The sequence below is a fragment of the Arvicola amphibius genome, chromosome 17 (genome assembly GCF_903992535.2).
Source record: "Arvicola amphibius chromosome 17, mArvAmp1.2, whole genome shotgun sequence".
In the NCBI taxonomy this organism is placed as follows: Eukaryota; Metazoa; Chordata; class Mammalia; order Rodentia; family Cricetidae; genus Arvicola; species Arvicola amphibius.
The window spans coordinates 6,144,124-6,161,439 of NC_052063.2; the positions used below are offsets into that span (position 1 = coordinate 6,144,124).

Consider the following 17,316-nt stretch of genomic DNA (forward strand, 5'->3'; position numbering starts at 1 on the left):
GCAGTGCAGTGCTCCTGGCAGACAGGAGTGTGCCTATGGCAGGATGGAGGTGGAGACAGCAAAGTCCAGGAAGCTTGTGAGCCAGCTTGCTTAGTTATGAAGGAGAGATCTTGTCTCAAATTAGGTGGAAGGTGAGGTCGTCCTCTTACCTCCATGAACACGGACTTGCAGAGACCTGTATTCACACAGTGCACACACCCTACACTCGGTTTCTGAGATTTTTATTTTAAGGAAATTGAGTTCCACACCTTCTACCTTAATGTGTTCTTTATTTCTTCTGACCGCCTGAGAATATGCTTGTTTTGGATGTTTAACATGTGTTCTCCCGTGCCAGAATGGCATTTACCCCGCTTAAGAAGTGGAAGGCACAAGGCCTCTTATAAATCTCCAGTCTGACGGGTTTGTCCAGGGGGAACACATACTCCTGGGAACGAGACAGGGAATCTGAACTACCTGCTACCAGAAACGAACGATTCTCATGACTATTGACAAGTGACTTCCACTATTTTGTTTTGAATACATTTGGAGGCGGAGCTAATATACCTTAGGATAAACTGTAATAGGATTGGGTCATTGGAAGTAATTTCATATGGTAAAGCACATTGTGAATCCTAGCTTGTAACTTGGAGTGGAAAGTACTAAATTCCATTTTAAAAACAAATTCCCCTCATCCACTCTGCCTGTTGGTGTGAACAAAGTTTTATAGAGCTTACAGCCAGGAAAACCAATAGGTGCCTACCGTGTTGATGACAAGTCTTCTCGCATTCTGCCGGTTTTGTAATGGTTAAACAAGTGGCACTTTCTGAGTTCCCTGGCGGAGCTCAATCTATTTATTTTTGCTTTTTATTGTTTTGCTTTGTTTTTTTTTGAGATAGGATCTTAATATGTTAACCTTGGCTGGCTTGGAACATAGTTTGTAGACTAGGCTGGCCTCAACCTTATATAGCTCCACCTGCCTCTGCCTTCTGAGTGCTGGGAGGTGGGGGTCACCAGGACTTGTCCCGGCAGTCTGATTTTCAGTTTAGGAACAGCCTCCTGAGCTGCAGCAGGGCAGTTTTCCTGCAAAAATGGAGTGGGTAGACAAGAGGGACCTTGTACTTTTTGGTATCTGGGCACTAGTAGGGGTATATCAGATATATGATATGTATCAGAGTATGTCAGATATATGACAGCATCATAGAGGATGAGCTGAAGAGAAGGACAGAGAATGGAGCAAGTCTGGAGGAACTGTGTCCACGAGTTTTGAAAATGGCTTGTGTAAACAGAGAATAAACTTTCATTTCCTGACTGCCCAGACCCGAATAACCACACAGAAACTATATTAAATAACACTGGCTGTTGGTGCAGGCATATTTCTAGCTAGCTCTTTCATCTTAAATTAACTCATTTTTATTAATCTGTGTATCACCACGAGACTGTGGTTTACTGTTAAGGTTCTGGCATCTTTCTCCTTCAGCAGCTACATGGTTTCTCCCTGGCTCCACCTTCTTTTCTCCTTTATCTCTGTTTGGAATTCCCTCCTTGCTATATTCTGCCCTGCCATAGGCCAATGCAACTTTTTTATTAACTAATAATAATAAAACATATTCATAGCATACAGAGGGTAATCCCACATCAGAGTTGAAAGTCATATCAAGCCAGATTGGAAAGCAATACCTACATCTTCCAGAAGTTACGGATAAGGAGCTAAGGACTTAAGAATGATAAGATGTAGTTTTGTTAGCAATGAAAAGAAATGTGGAACAGGAAGCAGCTTTGACGGAAGAGGTGAGGTGAGGAACACTAAGAATGTAAGTGTGTACAAATATTTACTGAAATGTGTTGGGCTTCCAGTCAGATTGTGTCTAGTTCTCCAGTTATTTAATCTAATTTTTATATAATTCAAAAGGTATTTTAAAGCAGCAGGGCTACTGATACAGAATCTACCAAATTATACTCATTTTTCATGAGTTTATTGCTGGAAATACTCAGGTTTGCTTATGTGTGACATTCAAGGATATGACTGGGCAGTGATAATGTGGTTTGGAATCTTTAGAGCTCTACTGTAGCCTCATCTACCCAGCACGTGAAGACCCCACAGGCTGCCAATGCTCCCGATCTAAACGATGCAATTGTAAAATTCTTCAATGACTTTGATGTAAAGGAAACATCCCATCATCTAGTGATTTCTCATCTAGATCTGCATATCTGTGATGATATTCACGCAAAAGAAAAAGGTAATCTTACATAAGCTATTTGACTCTTCTACAAATTGACTACAAAACTATATTGTTTACTATATGTAGCATCTATTAAAATATCATCCTTCAGATTTGTATATAATGAAACATCTGAAGCATTTTTTTGGTCTGAAGTTTGATTTGTCTTTAGTACTTAATACTTAATTGATTGTTGGCTTTCAATGTTAGCAGTGAAATTCGGCTTGAAAAATCTAAGAGTGGGCAAACGTGGTGGCACACACTTTTAATTCTCGTACTCAAGAGGCAGAGACAAGCAGCCTGTTAGGACTACATAATGAGACCCTGTCTGAAAACAGCAACCATAACAAAGACTGAATAAATGACATCCTTGAATAAAATAACTTAGAATTATCTTTTGAAATTATGCATTTTGTCCTGTGGTCATTCATAAGTACTCACATGTGGTAAGCTTGGTAATTAATTCAACTATCTGTGAACCTGTGCTGTATTGGTATTTTGCTTGCAAGTGTGTCTGTGCAGTGGTGTGTGCCTAGTCCCACTGGAGGCCAGAAGAGGATGTGGATCCCATGGAACTAGAGTTACAGATGGTTGTGAGCTGCTGTGTAGGTCCTCTGTGAGAGCAGTGAGTGTTCTTAACCTCTGAGTTATCTCTCCGACCCCAAACCTATGTTCGTTGTACACATAAAGACAACTGGGTGGCTCCCTAACACTGTGCCCCTGCCCTGTCTCCCCAGCCTTCCGTGAGGACCCTGACGCCTGTTTCAGTCGGTGTCCTGTGTTTGTCCTCACTGAGTAGACAAGGGTGGTAGGGCAGGCGGGGAGCTGCTCCTGCCATTTTGAAAATCCAGGTTCCTCGCTTTGAGTGCTCAGTGTTTGTGCTTCTCTCTCATTAACGATGGGAGAGTGTAGCAGGCCGCCTTACCTCAGGGACAGTGTTTGTATCATTTTGGTGACTGTTAGAACAAAGCAAAGATCCCTTAAAAGTCGAGACATTTGACCTGAGTTCTCCAGGCCTGAATCAGAGTATACTTTGGATTTTATTGTTTTTAAAGCTGAGAAAGTATTCTAGGTACTTAGGAGAAGAAATTATTGTACAGTCATCAGAGAAATTGTGAGGAATTGGCTAACAAGTAGAAGGGTAGAGGGAACTGACCTAGTGTACAGGCTTATAATCCCCGCCACTGGAAGCTTAAGGCAGGAGGATCACAAAGTCAAGGCCTGTGTGGGCAAATTCAAAGCCAGTGTAGGTCTACTTAGTTAGACCTTCTCTCAACTTTCTTTAAGACTGGAGGAATTTCTCTGTGATAGTGCACTTGTATGTCATGTGAGAGGCCCTTAGGTTCAGTCAGTCCCCAGGGCTGCCAAAAAGTGCAGGCTGAGCCGGGCGGTGGTGGCGCACGCCTTTAATCTCAGCACTCGGGAGGCAGAGGCAGGCGGATCTCTGTGAGTTCGAGACCAGCCTGGTCTACAAGAGCTAGGTCCAGGACAGGCTCTAGAAACTACAGGGAAACCCTGTCTCGAAAAATCAAAAAAAAAAAAAAAAGTGCAGGCTGGAGAGCGGAGAATGGAGAGCAGAGCAGATTTGGGCGAGTAAAGGAATTTGCTGTTGTTTCTTTGCCCACTTTGTGTCTTTTGGTTTATAGTTGTCATTTTCTGCTTCAGTGACTGAAAAGGAAAAAAAAAAAACCAAAAAACTTTAAAGCATATTAACTAAATGAGATGGGAAAACTTAGCATTTTCCTTAGTGTTTTCTAAGCTTGCATTCCTGCATAAAACATATTATTCCCTCATAAGTATGCCAGGTGATGTCTCCCACACTGTAGAGTTCTGCAGTGACTTCTCCCTTATAAGTACGCCGGGTGATGTCTCCCACACTGTAGAGTTCTGCAGTGACTTCTCTGTTGTAAAATCCTAAAGACTCCAAAATACTCATCAGTTTGCAGAAATCTCATCTGATGCTGAAACTAACCACGATGCCTTTCTCACCATGTTTATTGCACCCATTTGGCACATTTTCTGCAGCATGCTGTTTTACTACTGAGTGCTACCTCAGGAAGTGTCCAGATGTGCTTTGTGCATACCGCATTTCTTTCAAATGACCAAAACCAGCAAAAGTTCTGAGTACTGAAACAGCTAGCTCCAAACACATGGAGGTCAGAGGCCAGCATTTGGGGTTTGTCCTCTGTGAGAGCTGGGAACTGAACTCGGGTCATCCAGCTTGCTGACAAGTGTTTTAGCCTGCCGAGCCATCCCATGGGCTGGCTTCAAAGGCTTCAGATGAGGACTGCGTTGCTATGCTAAAAGTTGCACTAGTTGATGTAAATCAGAGTTATTCAGTTATATTGGGTGGGTGTACTTGCTATTGCTACTCACAACTTGAGTTTTGTAAAGCTTTTTAATGGTAAATTCAGTGTTTCGAATATTTTCTTAGTGTTTCTCTCTGTCTCCTCCTTCCCTCCCTCAATTCTTCCTCTCTTCCCAGAGTCAGACAGACGCATCAGTGGAGGCGCTATGCAGCTCTCTTTCACACAGCTGACCGTAGACTACTATCCTTATCATAAAGCAGGTGTGTATAATGATGTATTCAAATATGCAAATCATGCTTTTAAAATGACGTAGCCTTTTTTTCTAAAAAATTTAATTGTTTATTTATTTGAACTTATTAAGAATAAAAGATATCAAGATATTGCTACTATTTTTCCTCTGGCAGCATTTTATCAAGAGTATAGAATTGTCTCAGAAATATATTGAGGTTCATGTAGATTATTAGAAACTGAAATTATTAGAAATTGAACCAGTTTAGGCTCAGGCAACATTAGATGGTTGAGATCTTGAATAGCATGCTTGAGGCTGTGGGTTTGAGCCACAGCATCACAAAGAAGGGGTGGGGAGAGTCGGGCGGTGGTGGCGCACGCCTTTAATCCCAGCACTCGGGAGGCAGAGGCAGGCGGATCTCTGTGAGTTCGAGGCCAGCCTGGTCTACAAGAGCGAGTTCCAGGACAGGCTCTAGAAACTACAGGGAAACCCTGTCTCGAGAAAACAAAAACAAAAAAAGAAGGGGTGGGGAGGAAGAAGAAGGAAGAAGAGAGAATTAAAATTACCTAAATAAATACTAAATTCATGTTTTAAAACATAAAAAATTTGAATATAGCAACATGTATTTGTATTATTTTGTTATTTGTGGCAAATCATTAGTCAATAGTTTGAATTTTTAAATGATATTGGAACTTTTTTTACTTTTCTATATTTACTAAATTTATCAGAAAATAATAAGATTTACTAACTCTTTAATCACCAAGTATTCATATGTTCATTTCTTTCAAATAACAAAAGCAAAATAGGATATTTTATTGCCAAATTAAATAATTTGACCATCACACCAATCTCTGAATTTTGGTAGTATGTGACTGTTTTGTTTTGTAATTTACGCTTATAAGAAAAAAAACAAAAACAAAATAAAATAAAATTTCCAGAACTTTAAAAAGTCGTAAGACTGTTATGTTCAGGTTCCCCGTCAGTGCCGGTCTCTTCTCTGTGGGCACAGATGGAGTTAGAAACTGCTGCTGATCTCGGGGTCTTCTGTGGGGCTGTGTCTCTGGCCTGTCCCGGTTGGGAAGGGACAGAACCTTTCAGCTGCTGGCTGTGCTGCCACAGGCGTGGGAGCCCAGCACAGGGGGAACAGAGGGTGAACGGTTTTCCCCTTGGTATTTTTCTGAGATTCTCTACAGTAGCTGTTTGCCAGGTAGTTGAGCATCTGTGAAAATCGCCTGAACTGTGGCTTTGAATCGAGCATCACTTCACCAGGTGTAGGTTCTAGGTAGAAAGTCATCTAGATTATTTGCTTTTGATTCTCTTTTCCTCTGCCTTGCTCTTGTTTTGTTAGAGAAGTAAACTGATTTTTTTTTTTAATATTAAAGACTGGTATGGTTAGCCTTCCTGCAATCAAGACCCTCTCTCAAAATAGAACAAAACTGACTCTCTTGAGAGAATGATTAATTTTATAAAAAGCCTTTGTTGTAATGGAATGAAAAATCATGCATGCAATAAAGTTCTCTCTTTCATTTTACAGGAGATAGTTGTAATCATTGGATGTATTTTAGTGATGCAACCAAAACAAAGAATGGATGGGCTAACGAGTTGTTACATGAATTTGAGTGCAATGTTGAAATGCTTAAGCAGGCCATGAAGGATCATAATGTAGGTTCACCACCTAAGTCCCCAACACATGGCTCTCCCCAGAACACGCAAACAGGTATTTCTCCTACTGACATCCCTGATATTCAAACAGGGGGAGGGGATGAGGGGAGAGTGAGAAAATATTTTATAAATATTATTTCTAAGCATTATTTAAATTCTAAAGATGTTGACTAATAGTTGTATAGACTAACACACTTTTAAATGGTTTTATTCTTTTTTAAAATAATAATTTTCATTTGTCACATTGCCTTTGGCTTATTTTATTTTGTTTGTTGTTGTTGTTTGTTTGTTTGTGGTTTAAGGGGGTGTTGTTTGTTTAAATTTATTTAACTTTATTTCATGTACATTGGTGTGAAGGCATCAGATCCTCCTGAAACTGGATTTACAGACACTAGTGAGCTGCCATATGGGTTCTGGGAATTGAACCCAGGTCATCTGGAAGAGCAGCCAGTGCTCTTAACCATTGAGCCATCTCTCCAGCCCCAATGGTTTTTTTCTTAATAATGCATATATGTTTGCATATGGGTTCATGAACATTAGTATAATGCCTGCGGAGACAGAAGGCATGGGATCCTTGGAGTTGAAATTACAGGCAGTTGTGAGCTGCCTGACATGGGTCCTGGGAGGCAAACTTGGGTCCTCTGCAAGAACCGTGAGCTCTTACCTGCTGAGTCAGCTCCCTGGCCCTCAACGCCCGCGTCTCAGATTAGCATAACAGATAACAGTAATATCTTCTTAGAATATTTAGATTCTTAAGTGGCTCATTAATTTTTCACTTTTAACATTGTGAGAGAGTAGCTTAAAATATAATTAAAAATGATTCTTGATTTTTAAAAAAATAGTCATTGCAACAGCGTACTTGTATCCTTATGTATCCTTGCTTGAGAAACTTGGCATTCATCTGTTGAAGTAGCTTTCTCTACAGCAGAAGAGTAGCTGGGAAAAGTGATTCCACAACAGCTGAAAGGACTTTTGTTTCTCACAGAGAAAGAGGCCACTCCGAAAGGAGCTCCTAAAGCACCCTCAGTGTTACCGCAGCCATCCACAGCGAAGCTGATGTCTAGCTCCGTCGTGGTTAGACTTGCAGATTTCAATATATACCAGGTATGTATTAGACCTTCTCATCTCAGGCAACCCAGCTAATTAATCCCACTGTTTATCATTAAAGCTCTAATTTTATGAAATGTAAATTATATGGGGTAAAGATATCAGTCCACTGATTTATTTTTGTGTGATTGTCTTGAGTTAGATGAGCTGTGAAGTCAGGGGAACAGTGGTGCAGGTTGTCACAGAGCTCGCTGGAGCACTCACAGAGCTCGCTGGAGCACACAGAGCTCGCTGGAGCACTCACTCACAGAGCTCGCTGGAGTATGAGGAGAGAGGACACAGAGTAGCGCCTGCTGTGGAAGTAGTGCACAGGGCGCAGTCTGATGTAAAATTCAGGCTGTTGCTGTAGCTCCGTGGTAGAGAGCTTCTTTAGCTTTCAGAGGACCCTGGGCCCCTCCCTCGCCCCATGGAGCAGGTGTCTACAGCAGACATCAATTATTGCCTTCATGGTTGAGCTCATTGGAGGAGACTGGTGGAGGTCAGCCAGTGCCTTCCTGACCTCTCATCACAAACATGACTATCGAGTGTGACCAGCCCAACCTGCAGTCTTCTGGTTTGCGTACATCCACCAGTTGGCTTTGTGAATAGGAAATTATAGTTTGTGGTTCTCTCTGTGAGCACTAGTAAAGCCCAGAGTTCTTCATGGAGACCAAATCTCTTCCAGTGCAGTTCTGTGTGGAAGAACCTGAAATGCCTTCTTGCTATACTCAGCTTTTAGAAGTGGTGCTGTGAATCGTCCTTTATAGACTGCTTTACTCAAGCTGTAACCATGTAACATAGCCTAATAGCACAATCTAAGGGCAACAAGGCTATAGTTGACCTATTTTTTAAAATAAAAACACTTAGGCCTGGCGGTGGTGGCGCACGCCTTTAATCCCAGCACTCGGGAGGCAGAGGCAGGCGGATCTCTGTGAGTTCGAGGCCAGCCTGGTCTACAAGAGCTAGTTCCAGGACAGGCTCCAAAGCCACAGAGAAACCCTGTCTCGAAAAACAAAAAACAAAACAAAAAAAAAACAAAACAAAAAAAACCACTTAGGTTCTTATAATTATTTATAAATTTCCCTCACTTATTGTGGTAAGTCTGTTCCTTATCGGAAAGGTTTTCATTTGAGTGTGCTTAAAGCCCTGGTTGTTTTCTCATTGTGCAATAGCTTTCTGTAGAAACCATTCAGAGTGCAGTAGGCTCTCATGTAGCCCAGGCTGACTTTGAGTTCCCTATGTGGCTGAGGCTGGCCTTGAGCTGCTTTATTCCTGTCTTTACATCCTGAGTGCTGGGGTTACACACCCAGCTTTAAAGTAAACTTTCAGTGTTAACATTTAAACAAAACCATAGAGAAATGAGGGAGAGTGATCTCTCATAATTTCAGATGGTTTATAGTTAGTGTAGTGAAGAAACTCTGCAGCCAGAAGCAGTATAAGAACCACAGATATAAAAGTGACAGAAAATAGTGATATTTCATCTCAACTTTAGTAATGTTTACAATTAAAAATATGCTTTTGTTTATTAAAGTGACTTAATGGAGAAGGGTTTGCTTCTGTGTGTGCAGGAGAGCTTTTAAATTATATAATGTAAACTGTCTCATATTTATTTTACGTGTAACCAGAAAGTTTGATTATTAATTCATTAACATTAGATGCATACACATTGGGTGACTATACCACCTCTATGTGTGATTTGTTTTCTGTATTGCAAACTCTAAAATGCTGAAATAAGGTAATAGAGAATCTATGGGGAATTATAGAGAACATCCTGGGGAGATACTCTGGCCTTGATTCCACTCTGCGTCTCGAATCTGCTACTCATTTCTCCATATTAGCTAATAAGATACGATTATTGCTATTTTCCTGTCATTTGTAAGGCTCAAAATGGTAAGTTCATTGAAGGTGGTGTACAAATAAAGCTTTTTCTTTTTCCTTTCCTTTCCTTTCCTTTCCTTTCCTTTCCTTTTCTTTTCAGAACAGGGTTTCTCTGTGCAGTTAAGTTTTTAATAGATAAAGATCTAAGCTGGTTATAGAGTTTCCTGAGTGACTGGTGGATATTTCATTTTGGATGTCATTTTTGTACATCTCTCTATGTGTTTAGTGTGTCACCTGCACACAGCACAGCACATGTGTAGAGGTGAGAGGACAACTTGGAGGGCTCAGTTCTCTTCACCATGTGGCTGTCAGGGGCAGAACTCAGGCCGTCAGGCTTGGCAGCAAGGGCCTTTACCCACGGGCCCAGATGAGATTTCAAGATGAAAGTGATTTGTATGTACATTGTAAAAGTCTTTGGAAAGGGCTTTATTCTGTATATTCTATGCACACTTGTTTTCTCAGGTCTCTACAGCAGAACAATGTCGCTCTTCCCCCAAAAGTATGATTTCCTGCAACAAAAAGTCCCTGTATCTTCCACAAGAAATGTCAGCCGTCTATATAGAGTTTACAGAATATTACTATCCAGATGGGAAAGACTTTCCAAGTAAGAAAGTTTACTTTGTTATTGTTTGTTTATTACTGAATTTTTTTGGATGAAAATTTTGGGTTTTATTAATTTAGACAGGACAATTGACTCTCCTCACTGTGTTTAGGACATGCCTTTATTCTAGATTTGTACACATTGTCAACAGTTGTTCATATGTCCTTTTTCCTTCCTATTGTGGCATCTTTCATGGCAGGAATCTTGTGGCATTTATGACTAATTTTATGTGCTTTTATCCTGCTTTTTTGTGTTTACTAACTCCTTGCTAAATGAAATATGAATGAATGTTATTGAAGAAAATTTTGTCTTTTTCTTTTGTAAAATTCCATTGGCAAGCTGGAATTATAAACTCCGGTTTACTTAAAATGAATAGTAGCGGGTTTTTTTTGTTGTTGTTGTTTTTTGTTTTTGTTTTTGTTTTTTTTTTTGCTATAAGGAATTTGTCTTGACTCTTGTAAGCTATTTTGGCTTCCTCAAGTTAAAATGATTATATATTTGTTTATTTGAATGTTAAAATGATGCGCTTTTGCTTCATTTCACCATAAGTCTTCAAACTAAAGTCTTCCTCTGAATTGTGATCTTCACACACATAGTGTGTGTGTGTCTTCAGGTACATGTATGCATGTGGTGGTCAGACACCAACTTCAGGTGTCATTTTTCTTTATGCACTGTCCACTTTGTTTCTGTTTATTTGGTTTTTGCTTTGGCTTTTTTTTGCCTGGGTCACACTCTGTGGCCCTGGCTGACCTGGTAGTCTCACTGTGTAGATCAGGCTGGCCTTGAACTAAAGATCTGCTGTTTCTCCCTCCTGGAGACTAAAGGTGTGCCGCACCATGCTCGACCCGCTTTGCTTTTAGAGGCAGGATGTCTCCCTGGCCTGGAGCTCCAAGTGTGTTAGGCAGCTGGCTGGGCCGCCCCACGGGCTCCTGTGTCTTTACGTCCCCGTCCTGGGGTCACAGGTGGGCAGGCCTGGCTTCTGTTACATGGGTCACATGTTCCTGCAGACCCTAGTCCTCATCCTTGCAATACTTTGCCTGCTTCTTTAATGATGATTTAATTGTTTACAAATTATTACTTTGTGTCCATGAATGTCTTACCTGCACATATATCTGTGCATGTAGAATGTGAGGAACCCAGAGCAGTGTCAGATCCCCTGAAACTGGAGTTCCATATGGAAGCTGGGATTCAGACTCGGGCCCTCTGCAGGAGCAGTCTGAGCCATCGCCCCAGCCCAGTGTTGACTTTTGAATGTAGGCTTTTCATTTCAACAGGAATTTTTGATGCTCCTGAAATTGGTTTGCTTTTGTTATAAAATAAGGCATTCTAGAAATCACTTTAGAGAAATGTCCACATATTTTATCATACTTTTCCTTATTTGTTCCAAACTGATGACATCTAATCCTTGGTTTTCCGTTTTCCAGCATTTTCTCTGTGTGTGCACTCACTCCTTGTTTCCCTTGGCTGTTCTTCTGACTCAGTAGGTAGGGTTGGAACTCAGTGTCTTCTCAGTACTGAAATGGCACAACTGAAACCTAAGCATGGTCTGCCCACTGCTTCCTCTGTAGTATGGCCCTCTTCCCTAGAGCACTCCTCCTCCTCTTCCTCCTCCTCCTCCTCCTCTTCCTCCTCCCCCTCCCTCTCCTCCTCCTCCTCCTCCTCCCCTCCTTCTCCTCCTCCTCCCCTTCTCCTCCTCCTCCTCTTCCCTCTTCCTCCTCCTCCTCCCCTCCTCCCCCCCCTCCTCCTTTCCCTCCTCCTCCTCCTCCTCCCCCTCCTTCCTCTCCCTCTCCTCCTCCTCTTCCTCCTCCTCTTCCTCCTTTCCCTCCTCCTTGTCCTCCTCCTCCTCCTCTTCCTCCTCCTCCTCCTCCTTCTCCTCCTCCTCCTCCCCTCCTCCTCCTCCTCCCCTCCTCCTCCTCCTCTTCCTCCTCCTCCTCCTCCTCCTTCTCCTCCTCCTCCTTCTCTTCCTCCTCCTCTTCCTCCTCCTCCTCCTCCTCTCCCTCCTCCTCTTCCTCCTCCTCCTCCTCCTTCTCCTCCTCCTCCTCCCCTCCTCCTCCTCCTCCCCTCCTCCTCCTCCTCTTCCTCCTCCTCCTCCTCCTCCTCCTTCTCCTCCTCCTCCTTCTCTTCCTCCTCCTCTTCCTCCTTTTCCTCCTCCTCTTCCTCCTCCTCTTCCTCCTCTTGTTTTTTCCTCCTCCTCCTCCTCTCCCTCCTCCTCTTCCTCCTCCTCCTCCTCCCCTCCTCCTCCTCCTCTTCCTCCTCCTCCTCCTTCTCCTCCTCCTCCTTCTCTTCCTCCTCCTCTTCCTCCTTTTCCTCCTCCTCTTCCTCCTCCTCTTCCTCCTCTTGTTTTTTCCTCCTCCTCTTCCTCTATTTCCTCATCCTCCTCCTTCTTCCTTCTTCATCCTCTTCCTCCTCCTCCTCTTCCCTCTTCCTCCTCCTCCTCCCCTCCTCCTCCTCCTCCTCCTCTCTCTCCTCCTCTCCCTCCTCCTCCTCTTCCTCCTCCTCCTCCTCCTCCTTCTCCTCCTCCTCCTTCTCCTCCTCCTCCCCTCCTCCTCCTCCTCCCCTCCTCCTCCTCCCCTCCTCCTTCTCCTCTTCCTCCTCCTTCTTCCTTCTTCATCCTCCTCCTCCTCCTCCTTCTTCCTTCTTCATCCTCCTCCTCCTCCTCCTCCTTCTTTTGAGATAGTATCTCTCTCTGTAGCCTTTTTTTGTCTGGCCTGGAAGTTGCTATATTGACCAGGTTGGCTTCATGTCTCTTCCTCCTAAGTGCAGGCTAAAAGGGTGTGCCACTGTTTATCAGCCACACTGGACAAGGGCCACTCACATGGACTCTCCTTGCCTTGCAACCTGTTAAGAATAGCTTTTCTTGGGAAATATAACTATGTGTTCATTAATGGTGCTTAACTTTTTTTTTTCTCCACAGTTCCATCACCCAACCTATATAGTCAGCTAAATGCTCTACAGTTTACTGTAGATGAAAGAAGCATTCTATGGTTAAATCAGTTTCTACTAGATTTAAAACAGAGTCTTAATCAGTTCATGGCTGTATACAAGCTGAATGACAATTCAAAATCTGATGAGCACGTTGATATTCGAGTTGATGGCTTAATGCTAAAGGTATTGTATAAACAAGTGGGTGCAAGGACAAGCTTTTTTCCTGTCTCTCTGTGTGTGTGTGTGTGTGTGTGTGTGTGAGAGAGAGAGAGAGAGAGAGAGAGAGTCACAGAGAGACAGAGAGAGACAGAGACTAAACCAGGCTGGCCTGGAACTCTTACAGATCCATCAGCCTGCCTTTGCCTCCTAAGTGCTGGAGTTGAAGGCATGTGCCGTTACATCCACCTGAGAGCAAAGCTGTTTTTATAGAAAAAAACCTGACAGTATTATAATACCAAGGATATAACATGGTGTTCAGATATGAATAAAGTTAATTATAATCATAATTTTTATGTTGAAATTTAAGATTGAATTTTGACTCACAGAAAATCTAAAAGACTGCCTTTTCCCCATTTGTATATTTATGATTTTAATTTTTCTCTAACTTCTGTTCATTTGGAAGTAAGATAGAGCAGTAAAATGTAAATGTGTATTGGGATGGCTCAGCAGATAAAGGTGCTTGTACCAAGCCTTATCACTTGAGCTCAATCTCTGGGCCCCACAGAGGGAAGAAAAATTGACTCCTGCAAGGTTTCCTCTGCTCCCACACACTTCCTGTGACACTAAAGCTGAGTAAGCAAGTAAATAAATGATACATGTTACCAAAAAGTCTTTAAAAATCTTTAGTTCCTTTAGTCCTGCTACGGGGTTTATATATTTTTTCTAAAAGAGGTTAAATATGCAACAGAATTTTCAAATCATCTGGGTTGTATTTGTTCATATTATTCTCTTTATTCATATCTAAAGTTCACACAAAAATGGCTTTTTATTGTGGATGAGTAACTTCTAGTCTGAGCTGTGTACACTCTTAGGTTTTTAAAAGGAAAAGATTAAAAGTTTAATTAATAAAGTCCTGAACAACATAACTGAAAATTTATTGCAAGATCTGTTGTTGATGGATTATATACTATAGCATCTTTTAAAAAACTGTACAAATAGTATTCCACATTTCCTGTCATAATAAAAATCCTTTCAGTTTAGCATAAAGGGTCATGTTCTATGACTGTGTTTCAGACAGAACTAAATATTAACGATCATTTTATTTTCTGGGTACTAACAGTACCCAGAAACCACTTTGCACTCTTTGATATAAACTCTCCAAGACTAGATTTAGTTCACACTTGAGAGTTATCTCAGTAAGTTTGACCATCGTCTTAGCTTTGTTCTCTTAACAAATCCCCTGTCTCTTTTTCCTGGATGCTGGCATTGCAGGTGTGTGCTCTCACACCCAGCCCAGGCAACAGAAAACGATGCCATCTGCCTGTCTAATCACTGTCATTTGTCTGGTTCATTTCCTAAAACACTTGAATTTAAAATCTTAACAAAAATATCAATATCATTTCTCAGACTTAGTTTTATTCTGTGTACTCCTTAAATAGTAAGTTTTGAAAAATGTGTCTGTAGTTCCAGGACAGGCTCCAAAGCTACAGAGAAATTCTGTCTTGAGGAAGAAAAAAACACAAAACAACCATAATTCTGAGCATTGTTAAAACAGTGTGATGTCTTGTAAGACGTGTCTCCTCTTCTTTCATGGTGAATTCCTTAGCTGAAGTTACTAGAAGATTCGACAGAGGGATAAGTTGTGATTTATATCAGTAGAGGAAAGAAGTATGTCAGGGAAAGTATCAGTAACAATAATTCCAAGTCTTTGTCATATTTTATCCAGATGTCGAGATTTGTAAATTGAACAAGGTTGTTTTCCCTTCCAGTTTGTCATCCCTTCTGAAATGAAAGCAGGCTGCCATCAAGATCAGCCCCACACAGTGTCTATCCAGAGTTCCGAAATGACGGCCACCAACACAAGGCACTGCCCGAACTGCCGGCACTCGGATCTAGAGGCTTTGTTTCAAGACTTCAAAGACTGTGACTTTTTTAGCAAAACTTACACTAGATTCCCCAAATCCTGTGACAGTTTTAATCTTCTACATCCGATCTTCCAGAGACACGCTCATGAGCAAGATACCAAAATGCATGAAGTTTATAAAGGGAATATTATTCCCCAGTTGGATAAAAACACTCTTAAGATGTCTGCTGCCACCGATGTATGGGCGGTGTACTTTTCGCAGTTTTGGATAGACTACGAGGGGATGGAAAGTGGAAAGGGACGGCCAGTGAGCTTTGTAGACTCTTTCCCTCTGTCTGTCTGGATTTGTCAACCAACGAGATATGCAGAATTACAGAAAGAACTCCAGACTTGTGATCAAGTGTCTCTTAATACCTCCCAGAGTGAATCCAGTGATCTGGCTGGCCGGATGAAAGCGCAAGAGAACTGCTGAAGGAGTACTACAGTACGGAGTCCCGAGCCCTTGTCAAACGGCGGCCAGAGGCCTGCATCAGAAACATTTTTACGGCTTTCCTCTTCGTCTTCGGATGCAGATGTTCACGTGCTAGTTCGTGTTCATAAACACATCAGCATGCAGATCAACCACCACCAGTATCTGCTGCTGCTCTTCATACACGAGTCGCTCATTCTGCTTTCGGATACCCTGCGGAAGGATGTGGAAGCTGTGACCGGCAGCCCCGCTTCTCAGACTTCCATTTGCATCGGGGTTTTGCTTAGGAGTGCAGAGCTGGCCCTGCTGCTACATCCCGTGGACCACACAGGCACTCTACGCTCTCCGGCTTCTGAAAGCGTGAGCCCCGCTGCTTCCTGACTACCCCGCCCTCAGAAAATCGGGAGCGTTCTGTCTTCCAAGAGAAAACATGTGGTGGTGGTATGCATCGAATTAGAAATGCAGCTCTCAATCACATGTCAGACAACAGATCGATGAGTGTTGACCTTAGCCATGTCCCTTTAAAGGATCCTTTGCTTTTTAAATCAGCCAGTGACACAAATCTGCAAAAGGGCACTTCTTTTCTGGACTACTTATCAGATAAGCACCTAGGGAAAATAAGTGAAGATGAGAGTAGTGGGCTTGGTTACAGAGTGGCTCGGGAGAAATGTGTCAGAAGTGAGCCACAGGAAGGATGTGGTCTTGCACAGGCGCGGACAGTGTCTTGAAACTGCAGAGATGACGCAGACAGGTTTCTCTGAGTGACGGTGGCAATCCAACACACCTTCAAACGCGTTAGCTGGTAAAGGAAGTGGAACCGTAGAGTCAATCTTCAGAGCTGAAGATTTCCTTCCTGAAGTGGCTTCAGCTCCTGAGAACTCAGAGGGGAGTAAAGAAGAGGTCCCCACAGCCAGACCACTTAAATCCCAGCCATCTTTAAGGTAGTGCTGCTGTTGGGATGTAAATGGTTTTAGTTTTGTTGTTGTTATTTCTATGGCTTGTTTGTTTGGAAGCGGAAAACCTCTTGATGAAATGTGGCTTTAAAAGAGTCCATTTCCCGAGTCTGAGGACGCCTTCGAGCTTCTACTTCTTGGTGTACTTTTGGGGTGCTGTGTGGTATGCTAGCTTTACTACAAGATTGTCCTTCCATGATGGCCTGCAGCTCTGTGTCCTGGCTGGGTAGGAGTCCAGTGCTCCTTTGGCCTCTGCCTCCCCAGCCCCGGGATTACAGAGTGCACTCGGTCTCCCCACAGCTACTGAGAGGACTTTAGAGGGTGAACTTCTTTGCTCTAACCTGCAGTAATTTCCTATTAATTTCGTTTGCCAACAGTATAAAACCTAAGGAACGTTGCCCCCCAGCCCAGCCCCAGCCCCACTGTGTGTTTCCTCCAAGAACATGAGAAGGAGCGCCTCCCAGGTCTCCCTGGACACCGTTTCTCTGGACAGCATGGCCTTGGAAGAGCAGCTGGAGAGCGACGGCAGCGACAGCCACGTGCTGTTGGGGAAAGGTAAGGAGGGCAGCAGAGTCCGCACTAGACATGCGCGCCCCTACGACACTGCTACCCGCGTCCTCTCAGTGATGCCCAGTGCTTGCCAGTCGCACCAGGCAGACAGACAACGACGTAGTTTCTGTGCGTCCTGTCGTGGAGTCCTCGAGTGTGACTTCTAGGGGCTGTTCTAATGGCCTCCTCACATCTGCTTTTGTTCATTTGCAGATTGGTTGGTTGTTTTTTGTTCTTGTTTTTTTCACTCCATAAACAGATTGCTCCCCCAAGTATAAATCTGATCATGTTATTTTCCAGTTTAATCTCAGGAACTTTTCATGCTTTAAGACTGTGAAAAGTTAGAATCCTTAATCCTTTTTGAAAATGTTCTTTATAATTTGACCTCAGTTTTTCTACGTGACTGTTTCTGTTTTCTTTCTTTACATTTATCT

General features: G+C 42.7%; 1 protein-coding gene across 1 annotated transcript in view; it reads left to right on the forward strand.

Moving 5' to 3' along the window:
* Positions 1-17,316, forward strand: part of Uhrf1bp1l (UHRF1 binding protein 1 like) — a 67,620-nt gene that overhangs the window by 39,014 nt on the left and 11,290 nt on the right. The window contains 13 exon segments of the mRNA XM_038314574.1: positions 2,036-2,216; positions 4,684-4,767; positions 6,271-6,453; positions 7,384-7,502; positions 9,825-9,966; positions 12,878-13,071; positions 14,817-15,365; positions 15,368-15,406; positions 15,408-15,813; positions 15,816-16,038; positions 16,040-16,321; positions 16,711-16,744; positions 16,747-16,888. Coding sequence (XP_038170502.1) covers positions 2,036-2,216; positions 4,684-4,767; positions 6,271-6,453; positions 7,384-7,502; positions 9,825-9,966; positions 12,878-13,071; positions 14,817-15,365; positions 15,368-15,406; positions 15,408-15,813; positions 15,816-16,038; positions 16,040-16,321; positions 16,711-16,744; positions 16,747-16,888 — 2,578 coding nt within the window.